The 20,220-nt window shown below is 39.5% G+C and overlaps 1 protein-coding gene across 1 annotated transcript in view; it reads left to right on the top strand.

Moving 5' to 3' along the window:
- The window catches only part of PCSK2 (proprotein convertase subtilisin/kexin type 2), a 108,869-nt gene that overhangs the window by 46,854 nt on the left and 41,795 nt on the right, over nt 1-20,220 (top strand). Inside the window, exons 3-5 of the mRNA XM_075749722.1 lie at nt 5,203-5,316; nt 6,978-7,086; nt 9,014-9,051. Coding sequence (XP_075605837.1) covers nt 5,203-5,316; nt 6,978-7,086; nt 9,014-9,051 — 261 coding nt within the window. The remainder of the gene's footprint in view (nt 1-5,202; nt 5,317-6,977; nt 7,087-9,013; nt 9,052-20,220) is intronic.

Below are 20,220 nucleotides of genomic sequence, written 5' to 3'. Positions count from 1 at the left end.
GACTGTTATGAATAATCTGTCAGACACACCTCTGGTTAACAACAGGGACTCAGTGCTATATATGGAGAGATCCATGAGAACCTGTTAACTTGCTTGAGAGGAGCAGTTGTCATTTGATTAATAAATATTGGATGGTCAGTGACACTCACAAGCCCCCTGACATCCCTGCTCATTGTTTCTGGGCCTTGAAACAGACTCAGAAGGTTTGAAATCGAGCAGATGGATCAGCTATGTCAAGACAAAAGGCATCGATTTTCTGCATTGCCATGGCTGGATGGACTCCAGCAGCATCACCACCCCAGGTTGTCGGTTCAATAGCAGAAATGATCTGTCCCTATTGCCATTTAAAAATTATTCAGTTTTGTTCGGTTCATCTGACTTTAATTACAGTTCAAGTAGGTCTGTGCTTTCTTTTTGCTAGTGAGAAGGGTCAGCATTATTCCTTTTATTTTGTAGTGGAGAGTCACACAAAACTTGGTTATTTAGAAGAATGTGAGACAGATGCTCCTCTCTGACATCTTCAGATCTTACCAGCAAGCAGCTGTCAGGCAATACAGATGGATAAGTGCGTCCTCTGTGAATGGGATCAGTATTTCCCTGATAGACATATCTCTATTTTATGTGGATGGACTGAATAGTAAAATTAAATGTCTTTGTGTTTACTTAGACAGAAATCAGGGGGGAAAAGACACGCTCGCTCATTAACTCTGTATTTGATTTAGGAGCAGAGGGGTTGTCACAGTTAAGACCCTGAAAAGCTGCTGTAGGTGCATGATATCCCAGTCTTGTTAATTTTAGAGAGAGTTAGGTGTATGGATCGCTCTGGCTCACTTGAGCTTTTCAGCCTCCATCTTTTGTTGCCCTGATGTGTATTTGTATGTCAGAAATTGATGATAGCAACAGTCAGGAGACTAGTTGAATGTGGTTTATTTGGCGATGCCTTTGTGCATCTGGACACACTGTTCCAAACTACCTTCATGGAAGTGTGATCTTCAGTACAATTCATAGGGCCTAAGTCCAACCACCAGCCTGACTCCTTCAAAAATACAGGCTATCAGTTTCCAACTTCTTACTTCACCTTCAGGAACGGACCTGCGTTGACCCTGAAGCTTTAGAGCAAAAAGAACCGCTACTTCATTTGCTGATCATCTCACTGCTATGTTGGTTTTGTTGTGGCTTTTTTTTAAAAGCCATGCCTACTAGATGTCATCAGTGGGACTGCCTTTTTCCTTTGGAATTTGGCCCAAATTCTTCTCTTCTGAAGTTCTTGATTCTGGAGGTTGGGGTTGTGTGTACTGTTCCACTTTTGTGCACCCGCTGGTATAATTTAGTAAATCTGTCATTTATGCTCAATATAACAGAGTCATTTAACTGCAGGAGCTCACCAGTACAATTAACCCTCTTCCGTCAAAACGAGTTGCTGATTATCTTGGCTGTTAGAGTGCTGCGGTTGCTGGCCCTCCCGGAGCAGTATTGCAGTCAATTGATTATTTTGTTAATTTGTTCTGCATCAGTATCCCGCTGGTTTATTATCATCCAAGTGACTTTATGCACCATGCATAAGTACAAGTATATTAAAAATCAATACTTGAACTTTTTTTCCTTGTAAAGATCTTACCATCCATGGGCTACCTTCTTTGATGTATGACCTTCATTCTGATTACAACACAGCTAGTAACTTTTACATTATTTAGTCACGTGCTAATAAAGTAGATGCTCAGATTTTGCTCTCTACTTAGTTCTGTATCCTAAGAAAAAGGAAAAAATGAATTAAGAATGAAATAAACAAAAGGCTGTTATTGCTGATAATGAAGCCTAATTTTGAGACTCTGAAATTCATGCTATTTTAGTAAGAAAATCTCGTTCCTTCAGTAGGTTCGAGTAAGTATCATGCTTCACAGGCTCAAATCATTTAGAGATGCTATTATCAGAAGCCTGAGCCTTATGAACACAGTTTTTCTTGCTTCAGTAGAGAAACAAGTGTTTAAAAGATGGCATAAGGTTGTATTGCGCATTGGATTGAGGGCTAGATTCCAGGTCAGAACTTGACACAAATACATGGGATTATGGCCGTTATAAGATCAGAATGTTTTCCAATTATTTTCTACCATTGCACACACAATGTTCTCTCTTGTATGCAAATTTGAAACATATCACCTGTGACGTGATACTTAATGCATTTATGTTGCTGACGTCACAGGGAGGCCTGCTCTTCTTTAAGAAAAAAACCGTAAGATGGAAGCTGAATCAGATGCAGTCCCTCTCCTGATCTAGACTAGGTATGAAAGCACAAGTTCCCAGCTCTGGAAGAACCGCCATCTTTCCAATGCAGATACCTCAGAAGACAAGGGTTGTCCCAAGGCAGCTAACTGCAGCCCTAAATGGGCAGTTCTCCACTCAAATCACTGGATTTGCATCATCCTTTTCCAAGCTTGTTCTATTGGGGATTTTTTTTCTAGAATATAAGAATGTTATATGATCTTGGGATCATTGTTTTCTAGACACGTTTTCATCAGCAGAAAGGCAAATTCTTACATCATGCTGGCTAAGATCCTTATACAAGGCAACTGAATGAGGCAATTAGTAGCTTATGTGAGAAGCTACCAAGGCCTTACCCAAACCTTTTAACTCATTTCATGATGGAAACACCTGATCTTTTCTGGATGCGATTGGATGAGTTACCATCACTTGTGAACGTGAGGAAAAACCCCTTGTTTCTGTAGTGAAAAAGCATCCTCAGAATTTCTGAGGCTGTTACATCTGCAGATGGTAACATCCTGTACACCTTTTCTCCATGTGAAATATTCAGAAAACAGCCTACACAGTGGATTTAGTTCAGAGAAAGTTATACCTCCTTGTCCCAGGAAATTATAATGTAATGTAATATAATATACAAAAAATAAATTAATTTTATTGTGAAGATGGAACAAATCAGACAAATGAGATGATCCTGAAGAGGGAAACCAGCCTGTGCTATTTCTGCAAATTGCTCCCCCACTTCCTCCAGGTTGTCTTAAAGAAAAGCCAGGGCTCCGCAGCATTGCGTTTTAATTAGTAGAAATCCTTTTGTACTAAATCCTAATTCAGTGCCTTAATGCAGCAAGTCCTGCAGAGCCAGCAAGCTTGCGTGGGAGCACAAACGCATGAAATCTTTTTCTCTGGCATCCCTCTAAGTGAGGGTTGGCTTCTGTTCATAATTATTTTCTGTAGTGACAGCTCGGGGTTTGCGGTCGCAAGCAGAGAAGCAGGGGTGGTAACGGAGGAAGGCATAATGACAGGTGATTGCTCTGTGGTCTCCATGGCATCACTAAGCCTTATCTTGGAGGTATTAAACGGTGTGCTTATATCTTTCTTTACTCTGTACAGATACCTGGCGCCACTAAGTACACCTAGTATGGGTCCTACTTAATCATTGTCCTTTTTTCCAGCTTATTTTGTATTAGTTTTTTTTCTTTATTTTCAGTCTGCTCTGCTTTTAATGAATCTGTGCAAGTAATGGAAACACACATATAAATGAAAGGACCTACCAATTCAATATTTTATCATTTGCTGCCTTTAGTTAGGGAGTTAGAATTCATACAAGAAGATTTTTAGAAACATTTGATACTGCCTTTTCAGGGCATGCTTCCCCATCCTGCTCACTATGAATTGGTATTAGGTTTTCAGGGTTATAATGATGCAATATAGCTGTGAGGAAAACAGCTTTTAGCCCCCATCAGTTAGATCCCAGTTTCATCTCAGCCTTACGCATCTAGTGAGATGCACTGTCTTTTGAGGCTCTTGCTTTAATTAACAGGGACAGAAGGACACCTCCAAGAATGACTCAACTGACCTAAGATCTGATTTAGCCTTCTCCTCTCCTGATTTTGACTGACGCTACACAAGTTACTGCAACACAGTGGTATAACTCCTGGATATGTCATCCTGATCAGAAATGGCAAAGCCACACAGGTTCTTTGAATTACTAGATGTATTTAATAACCATGCATTTTTTTTCAAGAAAATGCCTAAGGAAATATTAGGGGGTTTGCTGCCTTCTTGCTGCACCTCAAGGTGTACTCAGTTGATGATTTTAAGCATTCCTTTGGAATGCTTAAATTCCTTTTTTTTTTTTTTTTAGTAATTTTTTTTGTTCTTAATGCTGGGACTCTCACTATCTTGGTTCCAGGTGTTAGGCCTTAGAGTACAAAAAGAGGATGCCAAACTTGACAGCACTTCTGCAAGGTCTAGGAATATGTTAGCACGTACTCTAACAAAAATTACAACCGTTCCATGATCTCCTTGAGGAGTGCTCTTTTACACGGATACAAATAAAATTATTATGGTCTGATATTTGTAGTTCCTGCCTCCAAAGATAGGTGTGTGTTTAACTTTTCTTGTTTTCTACAGTGCTTAGTTAAATGGTTTAGTGGATTTGCTGTTCATAAAGGAAAAAAACTATGGCTACTTGTGTTTCACAACCAGTATTTTTATATCTTACACTTTAGCTAGTCCGGTCAGTTTAGTGGCTTTTTTGCCATTTAGTTTTTCTTGCCAATGTATTTATTTATCATTTATTTATTGCAGGGATAATCCCTGAAAACAGATCACTCTACAAGCCGTGCTTTTGAGAACCTCAAGAGTATGATGAAAACACACAATCCCAGATATTTTTCTCCCAGCAAATCTCTTTGAAGGAAAGGCTCTCTAATACTCTGAAAATGCCCTGCAGAGAAACCTGAAAAAGTAAAAGCATGGTTGAGACCCACATCCTTATTTTACCAAAAGCTTGTAGCTTGGAACAGTGACACATTGGGAATTAGTTAAATAATTTTAGCTTCTAACAACAACGGTGTTTTGATATTGGTGACTATGAAAAAGAAAAGTATGGCAAGAAGATCCGTGACACTAGTGAAACTTGAATAGAGACTTTTTCTTACACAAATTCTCAGGTGTCTAAAACGTGTTCAAGCTGTAGCTTTCCTGGAGATAGAACACTTCTGCACTTCTCCCCCACATAGCCACTGTGGCAGTCCTTGAGCTCTCTATGTCTTTGCAAATTTTGACTGAAATCAGCCACAGGTTTAGAATTTGCAAAGGAATGACATGGACGCAAATAATGTGATTTCATAATCCTTACCTGTCATGAAAACAAGGCTAAAAAAATGTTTATATCTGTGGTTAAGAATGTTGAGCTGAAGATGTAAAAATTAACCTTTGCAGGTTAAGAAAGCTGTGCAACAGGAAGGCTTCAGCAGAAGGAAGCGAGGATATAGAGACATCAATGACATTGACATCAACATGAATGATCCTTTATTTACGAAGCAATGGTACCTGGTAAGTTTTGAAAGAAAATCACAGTAATCGTAACTAAAGAATTGGCATTCAAGCCATTCTGTGCTGTTGCAGTGTTTTGCAAGAGTTCCTTCCAAATATGTCACAAGAACTTGGGAATGGATCCAAGGCTCTGTCCTGTTGTTCTTAACTGTACCTCTTCTATGCTGGGAAGACCCAGCACATTTCAAGAGCTAAATTTCATTTCAGTCAATGGAAAAATCCTTAGAAGGCTTGAAAGAGAACTGTGTTGGTATCCCATGGGCATTCCTGGTGTGCTGATGTGACTCCTAAAACTGCATATGAATCATGTCTTTGAGCTGGTGCCAGGTAAAATATCGTTGTAGAATTAAAATAAAAAATTCTAATGCACTGGCTAGAAAAAGTTGAGGTTTTTCTTTCCTGAAGGAAATTTGAATATTAATTGATTTTCTTCTGTCAAAAGCAGAACAGCTGAAAACTGATGGATTTTGGCTTAAGTAAATGTCAAAAGAAATGAATGTTTTACTAAATTGTTTCATTTTTAATGTGTCATATTTTATAGGGAGAAGTTCTTAGTCAAACAAGAAAAATTAAATTTTTACAGAACAGTAGCCAAAATAATATTTTTCTACTTAAAAAGTTGATAAAGTAATTTTTGTCAGTTTTAATGTTGCAACCTATTTATAATGAAACACTTAGTAAATGCACTACTGCCTTGTTAACTTGAGTCTTTTTGCCTAAGAATAGTGTTTCTTATTCTCTTTCCTTTTAATCCATTTCTTATGTTGTATGAATCCATCCAATATGGCTGGTTGGTTTTTTCCTAAGACAAGAGTTTTCAGATGAATGAGGGCACATTAATGTGAATGGGACTTCATGCTTGATGAGATGATAAAGTGTGGATTAATTCGCTTCTTTCTGGTACTTCAATCAAAATGTTGCAGTGATGAAAAAATAACAAATTTTTATGAAGCTATACATTTTTTGACATTATAAAGTACACTAAAGTGCATTTTGAAATGAGATGTGTGTGACAGAAAGTTGAAAAAAATTCTGAAACAGCAAAAGCCATATTATTATTCCCATAGAACTTGAGAAATTTGTGAATGAGGTTGGTGAAGATGAATAATGCCTGAAGATACAAGGGATTGCCCATACTGCAGAACTGTAGAATTACACACATACAAGGTTGGAAAGGACACTTGAAGTTCATCTAATGAACTTTGCTGCTTAAAGAAGGGCTAACTTGATTATCAAAGAAGTTGTTTCTGGTACTAAACCAGGTGGCTGTAAATTTCTGTAGATCCTTGCTTTCAAGAAAAAAGCATTTCCTGCTCATAAATAAGTCCTTTATAAAATCCATTGGTCTAACTTTTTTCTGGATTGACCCACTGCCCTGACATGCTTAAGTAGAAAGGTCCTTTTTTGTGTCCAAAAGATTCAGTGTTTAACTGAACCTTATAAACCACAAAGAAGTGAATTTACCCAGGATTGGTTTGGTTTTGTTTTAAACACGGCATTATTTCAGTAGATATGATTCTGTACAGATGTGCACTCCAAAGCAAATGGGATATATTTTCCATACCAAAGATACATGCAAAGACGTAGAACAAAATTCAGTGGCTGTGGAAATGTGTCTGTCAAGTAAAAAAAGCTATTCTTCTTTTTCACTGATGTATTAGATTAACACTGGTCAAGCAGATGGGACTCCTGGACTTGACCTTAATGTAGCTGAAGCATGGGAGCTGGGATACACAGGGAAGGGAGTAACCATAGGAATTATGGATGATGGTAAGTGAAGACTGAGTGCTAATTTAGTATTTTGAAGTAGCTTTTTCCATGTAATCAAGGTCAAAAAAAGATTAAAAAAGTAATAATGGATTGCTTATAGTGGTGAGACTACCAGCCTCCATAAAGACTTTGAGATCTTCAGGGAAAATATGTTATGAAGTCTTCACTAGGGATACTGAAGCATGGATATCCAAGCATTAAAAGGAGTTTGCAATTATCACTCAGATATCTTCCAGGGCACATTATAATGGCCATTAAGCCAAAGGAAACACTCCCCTTGACTTCTGTAGGCACTGACTGGGGGACGTAATTGCTGTGCAAAACGTACTTAAGGAAACGTTTTCTAGGTTACATTATTCTCAAAGTCATACTTGACAGCTGAAATAATGAAACACTTTCATGCTGAATGTCAATAAAGACCTACATATTAAATATATTACTAATTTGAGGCTAAGTTCAGGGAAGATGAAGATAAAAGGTACAGTTAAAGTCACAGCTGTTCTACCCATGGATTCCTTGCTGAAGTACAGGAATTCTGTTGCAGTCTCTCAATACTTTTCTTTGGGCTAAGTTCTGAATGTCTTCCTTTTATGGTGATGGAATAATATTAAAATTAAATAAAATGTCTGGATCCACATATGTTTTCTAGGGTCAACACAGATCTGTCCTCACTTATTTCTCTTCCTTATCTGCTTACTCCTAAGACATGTTTTTTGTGGAAGTAAGAAAGCAGACCTCTGTATATTGGTGTCATGAGAAATCACAATTTCACTTGTCCTACAGAGGCAGGACTTATCTTTCAGAATAGGTAGGCACGACTGTGATGGGGATGATGACAAACTATTTGAGCTTCAGGTCAAATAAAGCTGTTGGCCCATCAGATACAGCTTTTAGAGAAAGGGGTAGTTTGCCTTATATTCACTTCCAGTAACTCTGGAAGAGAGCACCTGAATAACAGGATTCTCCATTGAGACTTCCATTGCTCATCTACTATTTGTGTCAGTAAGACTCTCCACAGGTGCAAGGGTCTCTTCATGCAAATCTAGTGCTAAGGACCCTACATAACAAGAGGTAGTCGTTTCATCAGAATAACCGCAGTAATACACCATTCTCCTTGCAGATAAAAGTGAGCATGAGTTGGTTGGAGATATGGGGCAGAGTAATGATCAAAATGTAACATGAGATTTGTGGCCACTTCTTTGTATATTTTAATTGGATACGTAATAGCTCAGCTTATGCCATTTAAATGTAGATGTGCTGCTTCTACACCATCCACTGGAATTTGTATATTTGTCATATGTGTGTTAGTATATTCCGCACCACTGCCCTGTTACCATCTTTAGCACGCTACAAAGGTGCAGAGCCGATGCTCAGATATTTGCTAAGATAGGCTAATCCAACATTAACAAGTTCTCCCTCGTACACATAATCCAAAGTGTTTGCCTTAGTGGTCTCCTCAGGTCTAGTTTGGGTAATTTTCTGTCTACTTAGTTTACAATTTTCAGTGGTTAAAAATACTCCTGTACAAATATCCTGTACAAATCCAGTGCTTATTGATCTTGTTAGTTTTGGCATGCTTTGAGATGATAGAACTTGTATAAAGATAAACTGTGATTTAAACTAATCCTAATAAGTAAATATGATATAGTGTGCAAAACAAGTCAATAAATTTTGTCACTGAGCTCACCTTTTTGATTGGCACCTGGATTATGACATAAATGATTGAAAACTCCTGGCTGGGTCTGCATCAGAAATGGTACAGCAGTTTAAAAGTCCACATTTAAAATCTGGAGTCTCACTTCAACCAGTTGCATTATTCGCTATGATCATTTTCTGTGGTTGCAAAGGAATCTTGTTCTGTGATCGTCAGAAAATCTTTTTGAAACTCTTAACCTTTGGTTTCTGTTCTGTCGTTATCTTATTGCAGGAATTGATTATCTGCATCCTGATCTTGCATCAAATTACGTAAGTACATGCTGACCTTTTCTGTAAAATGTGGATTTTCTTATTGTTATAGTCCCTCTGCTACAAAATTTTAAATAATGAGTGGAACAACAGCACAGCTGAACTGCTGATCTTACAGATGATACATTTCACATAGAAAGAAGCAGACTAAAAATGGGACTGCCTGTGCAGGGAATGGAAAGGTGACAAGGCTCTTTGTGGAGGACTGACAGTGCTGCCTCACATTAAATAAGCTGTAGCTTGCAATATTGGATTTAGGACAGAAATGAGTAACCTGGGAATTGGCTCTAAATCCAGCTATTAAGATGCAGAATGCACCTGTCACTTGGAGGGCCACGGAGCTGTGGGCCATGGCAAGGCATGTATTAGCCTTTGAAACCTCCAGGAACAGCTTAATTCCTTTCAAACAGGTGATTTGATCCAGTGCTTCAACGCACGTGCAGAGCAGATTGTATATTCTCAGCACACACGGTGTCCATTGATTGTTCCTCAAACCTACCTTAGGCTTCAGACCTATGGACTAGAGCATTTTTGTCTGTCTTAATTCTTCCAGGCTCTCCCCAGCCCCCCGTTGACACTAGCACTCGTATCTCCAGGCACCTACAAGGGCTCCCAGCACCCATGGACTGTAGGTTGCCTTTGCAGTACGTGGCTCTTGTGCTGTGCTTGTGGCAGTCCCGTGGGCAATGGGCATCAGGAAGATGTGGCTCCTTGCCGAGGGGGTTCCGGTGTCTCTGCTTTGGGTCTTGCTATTCTCCTGCAGTCAGTGGCCTCCTGAGGGAAGCCTGGACTTCTTCAGCTGAGCAATGTGGTTTATTTTGCAATTGCAATTAAATGAAAAGAAGAACAAAGACAACTGGGAATTTTGGTAAAAACATGAGCTGTTCAGTTAGAACAGCTCCAAAATGAGAAAAGAGCAAGACAGTTATTTTTACGTACTTGGTAGCGAATAAATAGATATAGAAGGAGTTTACTTTGGACAAGGAATTTGGGAAATAGCTGACAACAGAGGTAAAGTACAGGATAGCCGGTTTCACTCCTTATGAACTGGCTTAATAACTTGATAGCAGCTAATTAAATCCTGTGCCCTAACTGCAAAATTCTCACCCAAGAGAAATAACTCAGTAGAATGTTTCCATAAATTGATACAAATAAAGAAGTTAGTAAAAGCCCTTTTTTTTACAGGAATTGTGCTCTGTGTATATGTTTTAGCATATGATCTGGGGACAGCACAGGCTCTTTACTCACTTTTCAGCAGCAGGCATGGGCAAAGTATGTAGGAATATGCGAATATCCTAGTTCTAAAAACCATGTTTCAAACAAACAAAAAGTCTGTACATCATATCTGATATAATGTCAAATAGGAACAGTTCTGTTGTTAACAGTGAATCTAGGATCATGCCCAGAAACCAAAAATAGATTTCTTAGTAATACAGTGCTTTCTCTTTTAATTCTAAAAATATTTTCTGTTTGATGGAGAAATATTTGTCAGGCTTAGCAGAAATGTATTGGTTTTACAGTGGTAATAGTGAGCATTCTAGAAATTAATGGAAAATGACATAGAGAATGACAATGCACAGACATGATGAAATCAGAAAATAGTGGTGCCAGAGAGAAGTCTGAGATCTCAGAAAAGAAATATTGGGATGAAAATTGGAAAAGAAAAGCTGTCTGGGAATGGGGAAAACAAACCTTTAATGGCAGTTATGAACGACTTGTGTAGAGACTGATCTTGAGATGACAATCTGAAAAAATCTGTGTAGGAATGTCTTTGTCCAAGCAAAGAGCAGTCCTGTAGTGGAGCAATGATCAGGCTATCGAGGGACAAAAGAAGATTGTCTGGCCAATGCAAAATGCAGGGCTAGGTCTGGCTTGTGCAGGGTAGATCAATAGCCAGATACGGAGGAGAAAAGATTGAGGAGCAAGTCGTTGGTAAGACAAATAATCATTGAAGGAGCAGCAGAAAACCCGTCTGAAAGATCACAGTCTTAAAGGAAATACCACCCCAATGCTTTTAATACAGAAATACGAAAATATGAGCTATCAAATTAAATCTGTGATTCTTGGCTGGCCCAGCACTGAGCAAAAAAATTTAAAAAAAGCTTGAGTTTATATAATTCAGCTTTCTTGCCTAAGGTTCACTTTTAATTCTGTGCTGAATATACCAGAGGACACATCAAGGAAATGTGCTGATAAATTACCACGTTATATGCAAGGTAACCAGTAAAAGGATAAACTGGGTAACCAGTAAAAGGTGCTGGCACCTTGTCGTGCAGAGCCACTGCAGTTGCTGTGTCTGAGAGGTGGCAGCCTGACGGGCAAGGCTAACTCCTGCTCCTGCTGCTAAAATCTGCCGTCTCCTCCCTCGCCCGAGGACAGCACAGCGGTTGCAGGGCTCGGTTCACCTGCCCTTTGCCTCTCCTCCTCTGGCTGCAAGGCTGCGCAGGCCTCCTTGAGGCCTAGGAGATCCTGCTCTGACAGCATCTGCTGTGTCTCAGAGACCATGGGGGCCTTTTTTCCCTGTAGGTAGTAATTTGGGCGTGAACTGCAGATAAGGACTTAAAGTCAGCTGAAGGAAAGATCAGTTTAGACATAAAAATGCAATGAAATGAGTCTCTTAAGGAATGAGTTGTTAACTCACATCGGGCTGGCATAGCAATTGCAATCACCTTTGTACAATTCCTGTACCACACGTTTGGTGTTTCATGACTTTTGCACTTTGGGGCAGCTTTCTCTTAAGTTAGATTGTTTATTTTTAGGAAATTAAAAGCCTACAGCTTATGTTACTCAAGTGTGCTAAATGCCTGTATACCCTGGCAGTGTGTGTACATCTTGCTTGGAAAATTGGGAGCAATTAGAAAGTCTCTCAAAGGTGATGTTTTTTGGCACTTGAGCATTTACAAGTGTAGAAAACTTGGCATTGGTTACTCAGTTAAATTTGGCTTTTATGTTTTTGACTTGCTGGTTTTCTTGCTTGAATAGTTTAATGAGGCTTGGCACTTAGAGAAAATGGAGGGTCAGGGAAAAGCAAGAGCTTTCTAAAGAAAAAAACAATTTGTATTTTCTCCTAAAAATTGCTGAACTATGACCTATCACACAGAGTGCACTTTTATCCATATTTTTCTTCACTGTTTCTGAGCCTTACTGCGTTGAACCATCCATTTCTGTCTTTAATGCACTTTATATACAAGGAAAGGAGTGTGCCTGCGCACGGCCTGGATGGACTGTTCTCCCAGCACCCCCTCCCAGCTTGCTGCATTATAGCTACTTGCTTTTCTGGGATCAGGGTGTTATGGCAAAGCTGGAATTTTCCATTCTGCACCGTGAATGCAGAGAGACTCATTGTCAAACGATCGATATTTTCTTCCAAGCCTTGGAAACCCTGCAGAGGTTCAGCCTTGAGGAAATTATTTTTTCCCCACAAAGAGAACCCTTCATTATGAACTGATAATTAAAAAGCTGAAGCCTAATGTACTCCATGGTTTTCTTTCAACTCAGACTGTACATACAAAGCCAGCAATTTTCAGGACTGACTTTTCCAAGATACAGCATCTGAGTGAGAAAGAAAAGTGAAGTCACAAGGACTGCTTATTAGATAGGTCTAATAAAAGAGGAGAACAGCAGCTGTGGGGGATGTACATTACAAATTTCAGTACATTGTTTTAAAGAAAAACCTAAGAGAGCAAATGGAGATTTGTTGTGCCACTAATGGGAACATAAGCTGATCTCTCCCTCGTATCAGTTTGTATTGTGGTACTTTTATACTTGGCCAACGTTTGCTGGTGAAGGTCAGTGTAGCTGCATTATCCCATTTACAGCAGCAGGGAGCTGATCAGCTCTTGTAAGTGGGTTTGTCCCTGATTAGCTGCAGTGAGGAAAATCAGGATCCCACCAAGAGACTCAGGCCAGGAGTAAAAAATTGCTGGTTTCAGTGTCTGAACTGTGCCTGAAGCTGAAAGCTTGTTTAAAAAAAACTGGGGAGGGAGAGAGAACAAGGCAAATGTTTACTGCAGGAAAACCAGAGGTGCCTATGTGAGTAGGTAACTTTTAAAAAAATACTGATAACTTGTAAAATGAGAATCATGCAGCAATTCTTATAATAATAATAAGAGATAGTAAAATAACATATTCAGATAAGAAAAAAGATTTTGAAATCTGTGGAATTACAGAGATGTAAAATATGCACAAACAAACATACAGTCGTCCTACCAGCACTTCATTACTGTCCTTCCCCTAACTTTTTTTCTCTGTAACGTGTCTTTATGGTACAACCTTAGTTCCATCTTCCAAGGTCCTTACCAGTTGTGACTCAAGCTGTACGCAGGAAAGGATTTGCTGAGCAGAAAAGGCCATAGGTAAGGAATGAGGGAAGACTTCGTGGAGTTGCTCCGGGGTTAATTGAAGTTTTCTGTCATCTACCATTTCTCATTGAAATGTGAACAGCAGGTAGTCTTCCCTGTCTTCTCTTTCCACTTTGGCGACGTCTTCAAACACAAAGCAGTCTCTCTTACACAACTTTTGGTAACTTGTCACCAGCTAATATGATAACAGCTCCTCCTGCCTTGCTGGGAGGCAAACAAGCATATTTTTGGAATAATTATCTTATCACATAAGCAGTGAAGCAGTGAAATGTTCTACTTCTGTTATGAGCTGCAATTTCCATTGTTTGCTAGAGGAACAAAAATATCATTGAATAATCTTTACAGCAATGAAAGAAATAAGAAATAGTACAGTCCATAAATTATACACTGCAATAAGTGCAGTGAAGCTTAGCAACAGCATAAAGGATCTTCTTTCTTTTAGAAAGTCTGTGTTTCCTTCATTAGTGTGAATATCTGAGTATGCCTTGGCCTCCCTGCATGCTACCTAGAGGACCAGCAAATTGTTCTGGAGGCCGTGAGCCTGATCTCAGTGATTTACCAGTATAAGTCATCAGTATCTCCACTAAAATCACTGGGGCCTAATTGTGGGGATTTGTAAGTTGACAAAGTTTCATTGACATCTATTGAACCATGCTGCTTTGACCCTGATGATCTGCCCCACAGAAATCCCAGCTGACGTAAGTGCCCAAGTCAAAGAGAGTTGACCTATAACTGGTGGTGAGGGTGGTTGCCCTTCCAAGACAGAAATTTGTTGGAAACCCTCTGAAGACCTTGAAAATCTCCCAGTGTCTCTGCACTGGTATTAATATCAGCCCAGGGGATCCACAGGGAACGTAAAGCCAAACTATAGCAAAGTCAGGTTCATCCTTGCCTGGCATCAGCAAATGGTTTCATTTATCTTTATGAGATCCGCTTCCTACGGTATGAATTTCAAAAGGGCCTGAGACAGTTACACTGCCATTTCCTACTGCATTTCAAAGGGTTAGTGAGCACATGCACTAGGCACTTAATGCCAATAAAGCTTTACTGCTAATACATCAAAGGTATTTTATGGGCAAGCTCTGCATGCTGGCCATTGATGCTAGTACCTATTTTTAATTGCAGTGTTGAAATAACACATTATCAAAAAATAAGCCATAGAATGAACAGTTTCAGATGTTTCAACACTAATTGGATTTTAGATTGTTTGGTTTCATTTGGGTTTTTGGTGTTGCTTTGGGGTTGGGTTTTTTGCTATTAGGTTGTTTAAAATAAACAGTAGCATAACAATTAAAAATTATCAACCAGAAACTAGGATAAATTCACAAGCATCCTTCTACTAATGCTGAAAAACTAGTAAGCACGCTGTTTGATGGATGCTGTTAAAGCAGATTGTGGCAGAAATTTCATCAAGAAATTGTTGAGGCAAAATGAAGGCTCTCTTTGGCCAGGGTAGAAGGATGGAACAAGTGTTTAAATGCCAGGCTGACTGATGCCTTAGCAACTGAAACTGTTGGCCTTCTGTTGGGCTGTTTATGCTGCTCAGGTGGCTTCTGGCAGCTAGGAGGCCAGTTGTAGCATTTAGATGATCATTCAAGACATGCAAGACAATGAAGTTTCACTGGCGTAAATTAGAAGTTACTGGAAAGAGAATGAAGTTCTCTGTTTCAGGCTTGTCTCTTTTTTTTTTTTTTTTTCTTCTTCCTTCTGTTACTCTGTGCAGGATCAGCTTCTGAGCTCATCTCTCCATTTTGTGCAATCTGTTTTGTTTTTTTCTCTGAATATATGAAAGGCTGAAAAAGAGATGATGCCTTCTTCGATAAGATCAGCCAGGCAAATAAGGTCCTCTGTGTACTTGGAAGGGTGTCCTGGGTTTGTTGCATACAGAAAATGCTTCACATCTTAGAGAACATAAATGGGGTCCTGCAAACAGTCCTCCCCTGCTCCCAGCAGTAACTGGTTTTGCAGGTACGTGTCACAGCGGTGCTCGTGTACTGAAGTCTAAATAAGATGACCGCACAGTTCCTCTTTGCCTTATAGCTACTTAATATGAGCACTGCTAAGGGGAGAGAGAAGCCGTGGTGCTATGTAAAGGAGATGTCAGTGTCGTCTTACTTCATAAAAGATAAAAATGTTTTGTAATCATAGATGTTGTCACAGCCTTCTAGCTTTCGACTCAATTAAAAAGATGGAACAGCAAAAATAATTTGAGGACTGTTTCTGTTTCTCCTCTGGATTATTTCATATGGCCAGAGGGCATAGGAAGAGGCTTTTTCTGCAAAGGAGGCTGCAGCTTGTGAAGAAGGTGTGATTGCCTTAAGGAGAGATGATTTGTGTCACATACAGAGCTGTGTTTGCAGCTGAAAACTGGATTTCTCACGCTGAAAGATGTTGTGCTAACTGCTTTGCTAAAGCTCGTTATGAGAGATCTGGACCCCGAATGCTTGGCAAGTTGTGGGGCTTGGTGCTTAGCACCATCTATGCTGCTGGGGCTGGCATTGCTCCACTGATGTTGGCCTCTTCAGGGGGATGCATTGATTTATACTGACTACAAAATAGCCTCAAAGTACAATTCCTTTAGAATCAGAAAGTTACTAACATATTGTAGTTGCATTTGCCTGAGATTATTTTCAGAGCATTGAATGCTGCAAAAAGTTTCCAGCTGTATTCTATATTAGAACCACCTGAAAGGAATAATCTTCCAAGTTTAATGCATGCCTGGTGTGCAAGCAATGTGAGATGGTGCCAAAGACACTTGTTTTGCAAGCTAAAAGACCACACGTTGTCCACAGCATTTATTTTTCTCTATAATCAATGTACTTAATTAATCAGCTGCACACTGAGAAAGTGCAAGGTGGCTAATTGCTTTAATCATTAAGCAGTGGTATTAATTTTCACTTAAAGCATCATCCGTGGAAAGTAAATTAAGATTGTTGAAATGAGAAATGCACGGGGGTGGAAGAGACCAGATAAGGACATTTCTGCATCAGTTCTGGCTGTTGGTTTTGAGATTGGCTTGTGCCTCTCTCTAGGGTTTCTCCAAGTAAGTTTTTGGAAATAGCTTCTTCTTCTATTTGAGCAAGAGAAGTAGAGGACAGATGTCAGTCCTCACTGTTTGCCATGGAGGGACCTGGCATTGCTTTGGTTTGTTTTTTTCTTACCTCCCTTTTTGCAGACCAATTAGCTTTTGGAACTGGCCAGAAATCTTCCATTAGAACAATATTTTTGCTGGTAAAGATGAGTGTTTTACAAAATCAAAGTGTCCACAGGAAAATAAAAGTGAAATATGTATATTTTTTTTATCAACTCAACCTCATTTTAAATGACTTCTAGAACACGGTGAATTAAAACAGCAGCCACAAAATTCCACTCTGGTGCATGGTTCACTTGGGAGAACAGGGTCAGGTACACGGTCCTCTGGAGGCAGTGCACACCATGTAATTTTAAAAAACAAGGTCAAGAAAATAAAATAAAGAGCTTCTGTTTCCCCAGAGTGAAAATACCACATTTAGGGTTGAAAAAGTCAAAAACGTTTTTGAAGATTTTTCCATTTGGAAGCTTTTATTTTCCATTTTTCAAAGAACAGTTATTTTAACTGCTCATACTGTTTAAGACACTAACCAGTGTTGAAATCCCTGAATATCCATCAGCATTGAAATGAAATTTAATTAAGATTCCTGCTGTAGTTACATTTTGGCTACCAAGGTATCACCAGGGAAGTCTGAATTAGATGGGGTGTGTGGGGAACACCGGTCCCTCACAAAGCTTCATCAAAATTCGACAGGTGTTAGGGAGAGACTTTCAGGCCCAGTGATGATTTTGGCAAGGAGGGTCTCAAACCCACTGTTACCTAGTGGGCATGCAACTGGTTTTAAAAGGAGAGTTTTGGCCAAGCCCTTTGGATAAGCCAAACTTGCAGAAGAGGAGAGCAGGGAGGTGCAAGGAGTCTGTTTTCTTCTGCAAAACCATAATAGCCTAAATACAGTAGATAAAGATGCAGATGATCTCCAATACTTGAAACACCTCTCCTTCACTGTGCCTGTAAATTAATTTGCTTCATTTGAAATTAATTCTTTTTTTTTTTTTCTGGCCTGGCACTTTATTTTGACAGGGTGGTTTGCTTTGCATTGTTTGATTTTAGTTGTACGCGTTTATGTTCTCCATATTAATATTTTACTTCTCAGTAGCTATGTAGGTGGCTAAGATATTTTTAAACGCCTGCCCTATTTCAGGTTGCTTTGATTTAAATATAATGTTCTTAATTTCTGTTGCATTCCCAACAGAAGCAAGAAGCATAATGAACATCTCTTACGAGGGAACATAATAGCAATGCGCAATGTCTAATAAAATGTTGTCCTCACTGAAGTCACTGATAGGTTTTCTATTAAGTTCAGAGCAATCAGAAATTTGGCAGATTATATAAATAACAGGTTTGTAATGTTTGTTCTGCTGTGTATTCCTTTTTTTAAATCATCCCAGTAAGAGGCAGAGGCTTCCTAGCTTCAACTGAGCAAATAATGATACCAAGACCTGTGGAAACATGTCTGCCTGGGAAAACATGTTCTACTATAGAACAGGAGCTTGTATTTGATGAAACTTCGGCCACTTCCAGTGCTGTGTAGCTGTTGTTCAGTGGAAGTTAAAGGGATATGGCAATGCTTACCTCAGTCACACGTTCCCTGTGCTGTACTCACTCATAAGCTTCGATGTAGGTTGGGGATCATTGGAAATGTTCTGCAGGCAGGTTGTGGTCTGGATTTTATTAAAGGAGGTGAATCTCTCTCTGAATATGTACAAAGGAGAGCACAAAGGCTGTGCTGTGTTCAAGGACTTCATCATTTCAATGCTAGAACATGTCTTTTAGGATTACTTCTTGTGAGAAACTAAATCACTTTAATTCAGTGGCTCTCTTAACTCAGCTGCAGAATTAGTCAACAGTGATACCATGTCTGATGTAATTATGAATCTCTTTCAGTCAGCTAATGATGTCTAGGACATTTCCTAGATGTACGCATCCAGTAGATTACTGTGAAAGCATTAGTTATGATCAAATATACTAATCTTTAAGAGAAGAACTTGGAATGTACTATTCAAAAGCATAAACACTTGCATAATGTAGTATGTGTGGATTGACGTGAGAATGTCTGTTCTGAAGATCCCACCTTCTCTCCCTGGAATTTTGGATTTAGCTGTCCATTGGTTTTGCTGATTCCACATGGAATAAGCAAGGCAAACTTTTTAATTAATGCAAAAGCATATAAATTGGTCCATTAAAATCCCTGAGAACCCAGCATGTCTTCACAGATATTAGTCACATTATTAATACTCCCGTGGGATGCTCTCATACTACGCTAATGAGGTCAGCATGCAGCTGGAATAAAACAGAGTAGATCTTCAAGACCACCTAACTCTAAAGCATGTAAGTCAACCTGTGTTTGCTTTTTGTGACAAAATGCAGATAATAGTTTGCTGTCTCTTCTCTGAAATGCTCACCTGCTTTTGATTCACCTACAATGTCACTCTTATGTGTCCATTCATCATCTTCCATATTCATGCAATTTAGGTGAAATACAACTTGAAGCAGTTGTTAAAGGTTGTCAGCTGAGAAACCTTTCAGAAGAAGGAAAATACCCAACTACTTTTCTGTCTCAACTGGTCTTTCTTTCAGTTCCTCTGTATCACCAGAATTGCTCTTGTCCTCCCCTCTCCATAACCCCCACAGACCAGGTCTGTCTGTTGAGTTGAGACAACTCCTCAAACCATCTCAGCCACTTTGATTTCCCTCTTGTGCAAAGCCATAGTTTGCCTGTTTTGTAACAACATGATTGCCGTAACCCATTAAAGTGGTCACCCATAATACACTGCCAAGTTTGTTTTATGAGTGCCATTATAACTACACGTCCAGTATTCCTGCACTTCGCTGTGAGCATTGCTGATAATTGATTAGTTTTTAATGACTCTGACTGCGATGCCTTTGCAGTCAGAGAGTGATGTCAGTGCCAACTCCTGCTAGCCGCACACAGCAGCGGGGAAATGTTTGCTTTCCCAGTGCAAGTGGCCGCTCTTTGCGGCCAGACCACGTCCTGCTAAACAGCTGGATTTAAATGACTGCTGAGTTTGTACTGGAAACTCTGAGCTATAGATTTTCTTCAACTGATGGAAAAAATCGTCCCTTGTCTACCACGTGCCACTTAAGAGACCTTTATGCTGGGTGTGATCTGAATCCTGCCTACTCTGTTTGGTGGGAGAGCCCATGGCAGGTTTTGGTAGGCTTTGGATCAGGCCCACTGAGAGGAGCAAGAGGGCTTAGCTCCCCTTCACTTCCAGCTCATCCCTCCCTGAGGCTGTAAATGCTGGCTGCCACCAAAACTCTGCAAGCGCAACCTTTACTGCAGCTCAGCACCCAACACATATTTAATGTACTGACAAATTTGTCAGTTATTTCTTACAGGAATATAACTAAGAATAATGGACCTGAACCTCATTTCTCTGCTGCCAGCTTTATACCTCTATTACTCTCTCAACTTCAGTAGGTCACACTAATACATAACCAAAATACCTGAAGGGGGAAAAAAATCCATGTGTCAGAAAGGGAATGTGGGCCAGGTTTTTAATAAAATGGAATAGTAAAGCTAGATGAAGTGTGTGTTCACAGTATTTTTCAGTAAAAGTCATTGCACTCTTTGTATTTGCTGTTATGATAAAAAAATTCAATGGCTCATATATTTCTAGCCACTCAGATGCTAGTTTTTTTCTCACTTCCCCCTCCCCCCTCCCCGAATTAAAGAAATCAAGGAGTTCATTCCAT

This window comes from Balearica regulorum, chromosome 3, assembly GCF_011004875.1.
Source record: "Balearica regulorum gibbericeps isolate bBalReg1 chromosome 3, bBalReg1.pri, whole genome shotgun sequence".
Classification (NCBI taxonomy): Eukaryota; Metazoa; Chordata; class Aves; order Gruiformes; family Gruidae; genus Balearica; species Balearica regulorum.
This window is presented reverse-complemented; position numbering and strand designations above follow the sequence as displayed.